We start from the raw sequence: 13,259 nt of genomic DNA on the forward strand, positions 1-13,259 counted from the left end.
TGTGACATTGATAGTTCATCCTGCTCTGTCCTGCAGCCCTAGAGCTGCCAGGAGAGTGAGTCCTTGGCTCCTGCACAAAAAAGCATGTGGTGCAAGTGCTCAGCCTGTGGGTTAGGTCTTTGTAGAGCCTTTTTTTTTGGAACCACAGTCGCAAAGAAAGTTGTGAAATCTTTCAGCTGAACACCTGAGTGTCCAACCAGTCTGCTGCATAGAGAGGGTGTAGGATCAGTGTCATCTTGGTCTTCGCAGTTCTTAAAGGAGGTAGCTCTTCATGCCATGGCTTCTTATCACTGTGGAGCTGCAGCCATGGTGGCTTCATAGCTAAGGGTGCATTCACTATCCTGTTCAGATCCTGTTGCCTGTGTGTGTGATGGTGAGTTTTTTATGCAATTTAAATCTCTTTTCAGACTGAATGCTCTTATGCTCAGCCTGAGATCAGAGGAAAATGTACTGGAGACTCATCCCTTTTCTTTGAGAGATTATTCTGTTACCACAATAGGCCTAAAGTCCAGAGTTCAGAGCTCTAGGTTTAGGAGCCCTTTATTTATTCCAGGACTTGGGTTCTTGGAAATGGAATGGATGGATCCATTTTGGTGGTCCAAATTCTTTGCTTCACATTACTCAGCCTGGGGCTGTTCAGATTTAGGGTTCAGGTGTGAGCCCATCTTTGGCAAACTTGTGCAGGTAAACCGCCAGTTGATTTCTACTTGCAGAAAGCTGGAAAAACTTTACCGCAAGACTGGCTCAAGATCTCTCCCTTGTGGTTAAAAATTACTATCCTGGGGTTGAGAGTGTGGTAGGGTCCCTGGACCGGTGCCTCCAGGCTTGCTTCCACCATGGCAAGAAAAGAATGAGGGACTTCTAGGTTTGCTGGTATTTATAAGCTGAAACAGGTCCCACCCAGATAAGTGGTCGATTTCGGCTCCAAAACGAGCTCTGGACTCTGCTCCAAGCTCCTAAGTGGATTGCCTTCTGGCCATCCTAGCTCTCTGGTGATTGAAAAGCCGAGAGGAGTTGGAAGGGGGGTGGTAGGGATGCGATGTTCAGAGGCTGTGTGGACCCAAACTAGCTGGATTCACTGAACTCATCACTGACATCATGTCTTGTGGTGCCTCTCTGTTTTAATTCTTCCTGAATCAGCCCTCTCCCATGAGTGAAACAATCTTGCCTGCAGATTGGGGGGGTGGGAGGGATTTGAACATTAATCTGATGTAGATTATACATCCGCCTCCCTCTCTCTCCCTTCTCACTCTCTCTCTCTCCCTCTCTCTCCCTCTCTTCTGTCTGTTTCTCTCCCCTCCCTCTCCTTCCTGCTTCATCTCTTCAAGAAAGTGAACATAAAGTAAAAACACGGAGAGAGAGAGACAGAGAGAGAAAAAGCTCCCTGAAGAGGGAAGCCCCAGCAGCCAGTAGCTGTTTGGATTTGCCTGGCGCTGCCTTTCTTGCTTTGCTCCCAAGGAATACCTTTAATGGGATCAATTGCTTCAGTTCCTTTATAACCAAGTCCACCGGAAAGGCAGACTCAACATATTATGGGAAACTGTGTGAAGTCTCCACTGAGAAACCTCTCAAAAAAGGTATGTTCCCTGAATCAGAGTGCGTTGTGCGTTTCCAGCCCTGTTCCTTGGGATGGGTGACGTCGTGGGCAGATGGGAACGGGAGGTGGGAGAAACACAGAAGGGTTCAGCTCTCTTCACCAGTCTTTTTTTGTAAGAGCTGCTCGTGCAAGTGCAGCCGTTAGAGCCCGGGATGCTGGGTGCCACAGCGTGTGTGTAAGTAACCGTGTGTGTGCATGCACATGAGTAGGCTTGTGTCCTGCTCCGTGTGTGTGTATAGCTGTCCTCTGGGTACGTGCAAGGTTGTGCTTGTCGTTGTGCAGGGTATGCTGGCACGCATCTTCTGTACGGGCATCTTAATGTATGTGTACATGTGTGAGTTTGTGCGTGTGTGCATGTGCTTCAGTCGAGAGGTGTCTGCATGAATCTAGTCATGTGTGTCATTTCTGTAGGGACGTAGATTCATGTGCATGTGAATGGGCGTGTGTCTGTACGTATTCCTGTTGGTGTGTGCACACCTAATGCTCACACCTGATGAGCCCATCCGAAGTATACGTGTGTCCTTAGCCCTTTATGTCCCTACGAACGCATCCTGAGGTGCGTGAGCAGGCGCGCAATGTTTGCTGTGAGTGTATAGGGGGGGAATTTGTGTGCGTCACACGGGTATCCCTGCCTCTATGGCACTGCGTGTGTGTATACCTGCTAGTGGATGTCCTCACGGAAGTCTGTATGTAGACATGCATGTGTTTTTATGTATATCCACCCTTGTGTATGCACACATCTAGTTTTGTTGGTACGAGTTTGGGTACAGAAGCGTGTTTTTCTCTGTGATCTGTTTGTCCATGCCTCTGTTTGTGAGTGGATGCGCTGGGCCCTGGCTGCGTGTTCGTCCATCATGTCGCATGTCAGCACGGCCCATGTGTCTACATGCTTGGGCCCAGCTGGACTTCATCTGCGAGCTGCTGTGTGTATCTGTTAGGCTTCAGCCTGCGGTCTGCCCTGTGCTGAGTTTTTGCAGGATCCCAGGATGAATTAGATTCAGGAATGATTCTGCTGTTAGGGACTAGATTGAAATGGGAATGATGTGCCCCAGAAACATTTGTTGTTTGATGAGGAAGGTCTTGCAGCACTGTGTACCTATCAGCCGCATGATTCTCGCTTAGCATTGCTGCAAATCTAACTCAGCAAAAGCTATGCAATTCACTCCTCGTGAATTGAAATGTTAAAAGTTATGCTAAGCATCCAAAGTATTGCAATGAGGAGCTACCGCTGTGGCGACCTTGCGGACAGTGAAATGCCACGGCCATCAGGACGCTCCACCTAGGAGACCTTGCCACCCGGGAAAGCTCCTCTGGGAGGGAGCTGTTGGGGAGAGGACCTCCCTAGCAGGGAGTTTCTTCTGGCCGGAGATTTGCCTCTTCTGTGTAGAAACACAGTTTCCTTGTTATCTCGGCTGCTGTAAACAAAGCCAGTAATGGCACAGTGCTGCTGTGGGGGAGCTGGGATGCACGAGGAGGGAATTCATCGCCAAGCAGTTAGGCAGTGCTGAGACTAGTCCCTAGGTCAGGGTGACCTTCGGGAGAGGCATGATTATAGTGGAGACTTTGCAGATCACTCTTAACATTGCACAACTTCACTTGGCTGTTTGGGACTGTAGACAACGTGTGTGAAAGCTGCTCTTGGGAGACAGACTGATCTCTTGAATACATGATTTCAACCCGAAATTTGGGAATCACTCCCAGGCACCGGCTGGCTTGGTCTGGGACTGGCTGACACGGGGGTACCTTGCCTGTTTTGGTGGCATTGCTCAGGCTTTGTCTCCACAACGTCTGTTGTTGGCAGCTTCCCTTTCCCATTCTGTGTCCCGCTGCTGATCCCACGACCAGCCTGGCTGCCTTTCCCTCTGAGAGGCACTGCAGTAAGGACGAAGAGGCCCCTCTGGGCTTGCCGCTCCGCAAGGTCCCTCTGACACACAGGCAGGAAAATGAGGTGAATTCTGTTGTGCTTCTGCTGTGCAGAAAGGGAAAGCTTTGGCATCCAGGTCCCTTGCTTTGCCACCCTTCACCATCACTACAGCCATCTCTAAATCAGCCCGGTCTCTTCCCTCTCCACAACCTGCTGGTCTGACACAGCCAAGGGCCGGTCTCAGCCAGGAAGGGTAGTGGTCCTTTGTTCAGGGAAGGGACAGGGAAAGCCTGACGTCCCCAGTCCTGTCCTTGCATTTTCCTTGTTGTGCAAGCTGCCGTTTCCCCTGTAACAGGCAGCTGACATTGCTTTGCCCCGTACCCATATCACAGCTCCCTTTCTGGCTCTGCCAGGATGTAGGAGGAACATGGTGGAGGAAACTTGTGGGGATACGTGCAGGAGAAATCTGGGGGGCTGCTGGCAGAGGGAACATCGAATGCCATAAATCCTGCCTGCGGCGGGAGAACAGGGCAGGGATCCCCTGGCGGGGTCTTGCTAAGACGTGCGCCTTGTCGTCCTGGCACTGCGTTGGGTTGTCTGGTCAGGATCCTTGGTGGCTCTTGGCAACTGTTTCATCAAACTGGCAATCTCTGTCTGCACAGGAAAATAATGGGGTGACCGTTCTGTGGTGCTGCTCTGTGGCTTGGCAGTAAACTCTGTTGACTGGAGGGGTCAGCAAACAAGGATTGGGGGTTTTGGAGCCTTCAATCTTTCACGTGGCTTCACTGGAATTAAACACAGAACCAATGTGGGCTATTTTAAGTGATTCATATTATTTGGTATATTAAACTGAAAAATGTGCCAGGAAACAAAGCTGGTAATTTTGAAAATATATTGCATTGATATCATGGAGCTGTGCAGTTCAACACAGATGCCTTGACATTTAGCTGAGCTAGTAATATGCGATTTGTGGACGGATGTTCATCTTTCAGGTTTTTAAGGACAAGTGTCCTATGTGTCAGATTTAATCAGAGACAGATTTCTTCCTCATCCGTGACTGCAACGAAAATGCTTTTCTGCTTCATCATTTTCTTTCTCCATGGCTTGCTTTTTGAGTTGTTTTTGTTTTGATGCTTGATATTCACATGACATTATACATGAGCAGATTGGTGTAAGACTGTGTACAAAAATGCGAACTACAAACCATGTGTGCAATGTAATAGCACATGGCAGACACAGCAAGTAGATACTTGCTCGGACAAGTGTGAATGAGGCGTGTGTGTGTATCTGGTCTTTTAGCCTGAAAAAGCACCTCAGGCTTCAAGGAAAGGGTTAATAGAGACGATGACAATTGACGGAGCTTCTCTGATCACCCCTGGGAACACCGGCTGTAAAAGTAGAATCATTCCTGAAGAGGAATCTGATGTATGATTAATGTTTATTCTATAAAACCAAGGGTCCTGTGGGTTGTGCTGGCTTTTTATAGCTGCATGGGAATATCAGGATAAGAGTTTTCTTGCAGAGCCAGGGAAATGCATTTCTATAAAAGGAAAGCAGTGCCTCCTTATAAAATCCAGTGCTGGATTCTGTTCTGGAGCCCTAGCTTAGCAGGACATGTGCACTTAGGAAAATGTGCAAATGCAAACAGACAAAAATGTCGTGCTCGTGCCTGATCTCCACTTTGGGACTGTCAGTGATTAGAAGAGGCCAGTGCAGTAACTGCCTGAGACCCTGAGGATGTAACTAATTAGAAGTGGCACAGGGAGTGTGAGCCTGCAGTTGGCAGAGCCACCTGATGCTGTGAACGGCCTTCTAACAACATTACAAAGCCTGTGATGCAGTGTTGCTGAAATGTAACGCGGAGCCTGAGGCAGGGTCTTTGTGCAGGCTCTGCCTGCTCTCCGGGGATGCCCTGGCCAGCGCGGCTCCGCCTGCAGCTTCGCCCTGGGCACGGGCTGGCGCGGGCACTGTTAGGTTGGGGTGTGCTCGTCCTTTGCAGCTCATTCGAGGGATCGTTAACTCTGGGGCTGGTAGCGGGAGCGTGGCCCTTTGGGCTGTGTCTGGGTAGAAGTGAGGAGTGCTGAGAGTTTGATGTCGTTTCAAAGCGAAATTCTCCTGGTTGGTTGTACTTCTGTCAGCTTTTGAAAGTGAACTCCTGGTCTTACTGCTTCTGTACAAATCCTAATAGACCGGTGGGGGGGACGCAGCGTGGACCAGATGAAGGAAATTTAGCAATAATGTCTCCGCGAGGTGGTTCAGTAAAACTTCAGAGGAACGGCTGGGCGAGACGGGGAGGTAACATCCTCTGTTGTGTTGTTTGCTTGCTGCTGGTTGGCTGGGAAGATCCGCCATGAGGAGAAGACGTGCTATAAGGCTGTCCAGACGAGCGAAGAGGGGCCGTCGGCTTGCGAGTACCAGGGTCCGCTCATGGTGCTGGCCCAGAACTGCGCCGTCATGCACAACCTGCTGGGGCCAGCATGCATCTTCCTGAGGAAGGGCTTCGCAGAAAACAGGCAGCCTGTACGTAAGTTACACCCAGCCGGGCGAGACACGCACAAAGCCACGTGGACGCGAGCCGGGGATGCAGAGCTGCCCGCATGCTCCATCTGCCTGGAGCTCTGTAACCCCCAGCCCTGGGTCTCGAGCATCCCGGCTCCAGCTCCAAGTGCAAATACAATCACAGGCAAATGTCTAACCCGAAGGATGTGCAGAGATATCCCCGTGCATAAACACCAAGAAAGGAGGATTCTAAAAATGTATCTATGGAAGATAGATCCAAGCCTACACTCAAGTAGGCATAATCATACGGACTCAGGAGAAGGACTTAGGACTTCAGGACTTACATAATCCTATGGACTCGGGAGGAGTCCAGTGTTCAAAGCTGTTATTCCAGCAAGACATCCACGTCTCATTCCCAGAGGCTCAAATTAGCGTTTAAGGCCTAAATAGCCACTTAAATGCAAATCAGGGCATCCATATTGAGAACAAGCTGGCCCACAGAGATGTCCATATTTGATACTGTTCCTATCAGTTCACAGTGAGCACACTAGTATCAGCAGAAGTAAGCATGCATCTGCCTCCTCACAGATACCCAAACACAATCTCTCATACACTATCATACACAGCCTAACACTGCAGCAATCCCAGCCAAATAAACCAAAGAACATCAGCCTGTCCTCATATTTGCAAATAGTGCCAGACTACCAAATGCTATTACTTGTACACACACAGATAAAGAGCAAAACTACATGCATCCATCCCTAGTCACACCTCTTTGTAACTGTGTGTTCATATGCATCTAATGTATGCATTTATATACAAAAAATAAAAACACGTGTTTGTATGTATATTCAAATGTATACAGAAATACGCACCCCAGTATTGTATCTTTACAAGAAGTAAAACATATTTTTGCACGTAAACATTTGATTCCTACAATAACATCAATTTAAAGACAAACATATTATTAACACACTTTTTATGGACATGTAGGAGTGAATATGTGCATTGTCAGATATTCACCCCGTTCCATGTTCTTCTGGTGAAACAAAGCTCACCCCAACCTGAGAGTCAGAGCTTTCTTGCCTCTGTAAGAAATCTCTGTCTTACTCGTGCGTTAATATGGTTACCTACAGCTGCAGGAGACAGCTAGATCTTCATCTCTGAAACCTCTTCTTCCACCAACAACCCAAAAAAGAGTCATTATTTGTCGGTATTGATCAAATAGCTTTTGTTCTTCCTAACCTTCAGCCACTAAGTGATCACATATTCCTTTGGCCAGTTCACTAAAACACAAAGCGTAATATTCTCGCACAAGCACACGTGCACAGAGCTACCCAACACAGGAGATAGATCCAGCTCCCTAGTGGAAGGCTCACAGCTGGAGAGGTATCCATCCTGTTTAGGCCCTGGAAACTCACGGTACCACAGGAGGTTTCCACAACAGGACTAGTGATGTCTGTAACTACCCTGATGTAGAATAAGTGCATCTGATAAACAGCTTTACTTTTACTGACTCTGTAGACCAACAGGATTTATTGTGCATAGAACAGAAATAAATGAGGGTAAGACCATTACGTATAATGGACTCTCTGATGGTCACCTCTGCTCATATCTAGGATCTAAACTCTCTGAACAGTTTTATTCTTCTTTCCATATGTTCTCCAAAAGCTTTAGAGTGAATCAGCCCATTTCTTCCCAAGCTATTTTTCTCCTTTATCATTTTAGGGGATCTTCTTTCAAATTCAAAACAGAAAACCTCTTCATGACGTTAGTTATCGCTTGAGTCAGATTTTTGGAGGGACGTAAACCCTCCCCCTCCTTTTGCATTCGCAGTCTGTGGCTCTCTGATGGTAGAATCTGCATGTGCAAAGATATGCTCAGAGCCCTGCAAACGCAAATGCCTTGGTGTGCAAAATCAGAGCCTGTGCTGAAGCCCCCATTTCTGACATGTGTCAGTCATGTCGGTTGCAACGTGGTCTTCAGTGAGTGAGGAGGAGGATGGTCTTGTGACAACTGCGCTGGAGGAAGGCCTGGGTCCTACCCCAGCCACACTCACAAGACACCAGTTACCACGGGTGAGTCACGGCACCCTTTGCACCGTGGCGGTGGTAATCATACCCCTGCATCTGCTGCCGCGCCGAGCGGCTGTTGGCACACAGCAGTGTGTGCTGTACCAGGGATTAATGTTTGCGAACTCTGGAAGGAGGTGCACACCGTGTTGGTACTGGTCATGGGTGGTTTTCATTATCCCAGGCAGGGGGGCAATAATGCCTCCTGCATCCGGTCTAAGGAGTTTGAATTGTTTTATTGCTTGGTGTTGATGAAAGCAGAACAAATGGGATGACATGTTTGAAAATACCAGGTCTGTGAAGGATGAAATGGCAGAGCCAGCGCGCTCCGACAGTTCCATCCAGCACAGAGATGCCTCTGGGAAGGTTATGAGTGGCAAGCTGGTCATTTCTCTGGCACAGCCCACTTTTGCACAGACGTCAACCAGTGTGTGTCCTAGTTTGCTGTGCCCTCTGAGCAGCTGCCGTTAGAGTTTCCAGAGGAGCCTGTGGTTAAATAGCAAAGGATGATCCTTCTCAAACTGATCAAGGGCAGCGTCTCCAGGGACGTGTGGTGAGGTTGGAGGACACCTGGAAGGCAAGGAGAAACTCCCCACGGTTGAGGGGAAAAGCCGAGAGCGAGACGACAAACGAGATCGCGTTTCTGTGTTTCCAAATTCTCAGATGTTTTGGATTTGCCTGGGAGCCATGAGAGGAATTAGAAAGGGCGTTTAAACCAGAAAGCAGTGCATTTCCGTGCTCATCTCTTCTTCCTGGTGCAGTGTTGGAATTTTCCTATACTCTTTTATATCCTCCCCCTTCTTCCAAGAAATTCAAATTGGATGTTTGAAGTTGCAGTGTTTCCTGAACATGGTGAATCCTTGTCCTGTTTTGTTTGTAGATGACCTTGATGATGTCTATGTGTGTCTGCCTTGGTGCCTGGTTTCAAAATGCTTGTATACAGAGTTGAGTCTGGGGGGAAGGGGGAAGTTCCTACCTTTTTGTGGGGACTGACTGTAGGAGATGGCACTGGGACGTTGGCTGCAAGAGAGCTCGTGGCTCTCGCTGTCCTGCCAGAAGGACAGGGATCAAGCAGTGATCCAAGCAGACGATGATATAGACCTGCTGGTTTCAGGGACTGCTTCCAGCTGTTTTGATCTGGCTGTGGCAGCGGGAGCTGCGGTAGGAGATACAGTCAGAGCTCCAGAGGAGATCATACCTGCTGCAGGGACAGTCTCTGCTCCAGGACTTGGTGCTGGGGAATGATGTAGGAGCTTCATGAAGGTGCTTATAGTACCATCAGGCGGGGAGGCCACACGTGTTGCTGTGCTGGCCCAGGTCTCTTCTATTTTGGGGGAGCACCCGTCATCCCCCTGTCCAGCACATGAGAGGGAGAGGGGCTTCCACAGAAAAGGGTGCAGGCTAACACCCCTTCCGTTGGGGAGGAGAGCTGGGAAGCCTTGATAGGTAGATGGTATTAAACATGTCATCACCTTCTTGTTTCTTCTCTCACTTTCTGGCTTGTCCCAGAACTGTTTGCACCAACAAGTGCTATTCTGAAACTATATTTGTGGCAAGCAGACGGCTTTAACATAGTATGTTCTCTTTTTGCAGGATAGAGAACTGCGTCCGGAAGAAATTGAAGGTAAAATTTGTCGCTCCTTCTGTGTCACCTTACTCCCTGCCCAGTGAAAACCTACTGGCTGGCCCTTCCAGGTTGGCCCCCGTGGGCTAAAATAATTTGGGGCAAATCAAGGGGGATGATTACTGGAACAATTCCTGGAAACCCCAGCAAAGGAAATGATATGTAAAATTGCACGAGTGCTGACTGTGAAGGAATTTGCATCCATTCCGGCTTCTTCAGCGTGGGAGGATAAGTAAAGTAATGGGATATTGGCTGTCAGGGAACTGCCGTCCACCCCAGCTGCCACAGAAAGTGTTGTAGAGCATGATACAATAGTATGGCTCCAGGGAAGCTGTTTTACCTGCTGATCCCTACAGTGAGGGCTCTATAATATAGTCAGGGGTAAAAGTTGGGAAAACTTACTAGTTTCAGTTTCTTTAGGGAGGGCAGTTTAGCAATGATCAGTTTGTGACACTTACAGTCCAAGCAAGCTTTCTTGTAAGGAATGGGTCAGCAGTGCTGCTGATAGAAAAGCTTAACATTGCTCCAGTCATTGTCTCTGCAGGGAGATCTGCAGGGAAAATACAGAGTATCTTAGGGAGTCTGGCCTCATAAAGTGCTGCTGATTCTGGGGAGGTTTCTTGGAAAAGGTATTTCAAGCTGTCACTGACAATATTGTTCTTTTTGGATTCACTCCCACAGAATTAAGAGAAGCCTTTAAAGAGTTTGATAAAGACAAGGATGGGTTTATTAACTGCAGGGACCTGGGGAACTGCATGCGAACCATGGGCTACATGCCTACTGAGATGGAGCTAATAGAGCTCTCCCAGCAGATCAACATGAACCGTGAGTAATATCCACCTAACTGTACCTCCCTGTTGCTGCTGTGCCCTGCATCATTGCCTCGGGCTCTCTCAGTCTCCTGCTGTCTCTTTTCCTTTGGATTTTTCCCCCCTCTTCTTTTGGTTCTCATTTTCACTCCCGATCATCTCTCCTGTTTGTTCGTGGTCCCCAGAAGTTGATGCCTTTGTTTCTTGCTTATCAAAGGGTCTGTGTGGACTGTGCTGTATGGGAACAGTGAGTGGAAGGGTTGTCCTTCGTGCTTATGCTGTCAGGTATAAAACTGCCCTTGATGTGGGCAGGTTAGACATCGGTGCACAGGTTGTGAGTGTTGTCATATTGAAGCTGTTGTCAGATGGTGTCAGACTGAAGAAAGAGCCTGGGAAGATGGAGATGCTTTGGTTAGATGGGTGATGGATGGGCTGTTCACTCTGCAGTGGTGGTTTGTGGATCTGCTGTGTGCCTGGGGATGGGCTGCGAGCAAGCTGTGCTGGCAGTGTCAGATGGGGGCATCTGCTGGAGTCATGGAAAAGTGTGACAAACACATCTGATTCACTGTAGCTGTGTTTGTGCCCCTTGTCTTTCACCATCATTTTTTGTCACCTCTTGTCTGTGGCAGTGCAGGGTATTACCCTCAGCCAGGTGGGAAAAGGGATATTTAGTGCATGTTATTTCTGACACATGATGGTGTAAAAAGGACAAGTTACTTGGTCAAGGGAAGGAAAACAGTTGTGACATACGCAACCAGTCACACACAAAAGCAGCTGATAACCCTGGCACACAAGTGCTTAGGAATTTTAGTGTTACTGCCAGCTTTCAGATAGTGGACAAACGGGAAAAAGGACTAATACGTTAGCTACTGCTAATGAAGCGAGACTCCATCACTGCTGCAGGGCACTGCCCAGGCCATGCAGGAACATCATGCTGTGCCCTTGCCGTACCCTTTGGCACAGGCGTAGCAGAGGGTTGCTATAAGCAGTAGAATGATCAAGCCTCTAATACCTAGTACGTGATGCCATAAGGATGTGACAGTCCATGGCAGCCTAGGATGGAATAGCTTGGGCTCATTCTGCCTAGCCCACAATCCAGAAAACACAAAGACATTGTAAAACTACCTCTGCTTTTCCTTCCACTGTCCTGCACTTTCTGTGCTTTGCATCCTGGAGAACCAAGCCCTCTCTGGGGCACGCAGAAGTGCAAAGTGAGTGCTGGGCTTGGCTAATGTATGGAGTTCTTACACACAATCTTTCATCTTGTCCCAAGTGGGTGGCCATGTGGATTTTGAAGACTTTGTTGAGCTGATGGGACCAAAGCTGCTAGCAGAAACTGCAGACATGATTGGTGTAAAAGAGCTCCGCGATGCCTTCAGAGAGGTGAGTGCTCCCTACCGCGTGCCCCTCAGAGAGGTGAGCAACAGGAGACAGGAAGGAGAGAAGATCCACTGAGGAAGAGAAAAGGAGGAAGAGAGAGCAGCACAGTGGAAGACAGAGAAAGAGCCAAGCCAGGCAAGAAACAAGGGAGGAGCAGAGAAAGTCACTAAGATAAGGGAACCCTTGAGGCAAGGAAGAGGAAAGCTGGTGCAGACACAGCAGTTACGAGGGGTTTCTGAGGAGAAAAGACAGACTGGATCCAAAAGGCACACAAAAGAGGAAAAGGAGGGACACAAAAGGAATGCAGGAAAAATAGGGCACTCAGGAGCAGGACAATACAAAATCCAACCCAGAGCAAGATCCGTTTCCGTTAACTGTCTTTCCCCTGCCGGTATTTTTCATGTACTTGCAGTTTGACACCAATGGTGATGGGGAGATCAGCACCAGTGAGCTGCGAGAAGCCATGAAGAAGCTTCTAGGGCAGCAAGTGGGCCATCGGGATATTGAAGAGATCATCCGGGATGTGGATCTGAATGGAGATGGGCGTGTTGATTTTGAAGGTGAGAAGGGATGAACGCTTCCTGTCCGTCTGCTCTGGTGTGAGTCAGAGTTTCAGCTCAGAGGCGGAAGCGGAAGGGAAGATTTGCATGCTCGGGGCCCAGGTATCTGAAGTATGGAGAAAAAATCAAACGAGATTTTTTTTTCCTAGTCAGTTGAGGAAAATGGAGAACATTGGCCCACACAGGAGATTCCTCAGCTGAAGTGTTAATTTGTGTATCAACTCTTGCTGCATTTCAGTTTCAGTTGGGTCTCCATAACGCTGGCACAGAAAGAGATATGCCCTGTCACAGAGAAGCAGATTCTGGTGCACACATACTGTGCCAGCCTTCTTTTTATGGGACATTTTCCTTTCTGTTAAATCTGTTGCAAGAGCTGTGAGGAGGCTGGATTGGTGTGGAGAGCACGTTGCACCTTCCATTTCCTCTGGCTCACCTTGTTATCTGGGTTTATAGAGAATTTGTTTCTGCGCCTTTATGCCAGAAGATGGTCACGTGCCAGATGTGCTCACTAGGACTGCAGATATCTGATCTAGAGGTGTCATGTTAAATCCTAGAGATAATTCATTTCTTCTCCCACTTTTCATGCCAGAAGGACTTGGAAAAATAAGAGTGGTTAGGCTACTATCCTAGCCATTAACCATGGCAGGAGCAAATACTAATAGAGCTCAGGGTTTCTGGCAAGAGAAGCAGTTGATATCAGACAGCTAAGCGGAGATAAGAGCTGGAAGGTGTGAGAGCATGGCAGGCTGCTTGTTTTCCTAGTGCAAATCCAGACATCCCTTTGCAGTGAGGGTGAAGCATAGGAACTACAGAATTAAAATAAAATTGACATAATTTTTTTGGCTCGGAGGCAT

The 13,259-nt window shown here is 48.3% G+C and overlaps 1 protein-coding gene across 2 annotated transcripts in view; it reads left to right on the top strand.

The window, feature by feature from the left end:
* Positions 1-1,291: 1,291 nt before the first annotated feature.
* CABP1 (calcium binding protein 1) overlaps positions 1,292-13,259 on the top strand; it is a 13,455-nt gene continuing 1,487 nt past the window's right edge. The window contains exons 1-6 of one of the 2 annotated variants that reach the window (XM_009575645.1): positions 1,325-1,577; positions 5,805-5,981; positions 9,626-9,656; positions 10,338-10,481; positions 11,739-11,848; positions 12,258-12,405. In XM_009575645.1, the coding sequence (XP_009573940.1) occupies positions 1,533-1,577; positions 5,805-5,981; positions 9,626-9,656; positions 10,338-10,481; positions 11,739-11,848; positions 12,258-12,405 (655 nt within the window). In that variant the 5' untranslated portion in view covers positions 1,325-1,532. Of the gene's footprint in view, positions 1,578-5,804; positions 5,982-9,625; positions 9,657-10,337; positions 10,482-11,738; positions 11,849-12,257; positions 12,406-13,259 lie in introns of both variants that reach the window. The other variant, XM_009575646.1, reaches the window with a different exon arrangement.

This window comes from Fulmarus glacialis, unplaced genomic scaffold (genome assembly GCF_000690835.1).
Source record: "Fulmarus glacialis isolate BGI_N327 unplaced genomic scaffold, ASM69083v1 scaffold13154, whole genome shotgun sequence".
In the NCBI taxonomy this organism is placed as follows: Eukaryota; Metazoa; Chordata; class Aves; order Procellariiformes; family Procellariidae; genus Fulmarus; species Fulmarus glacialis.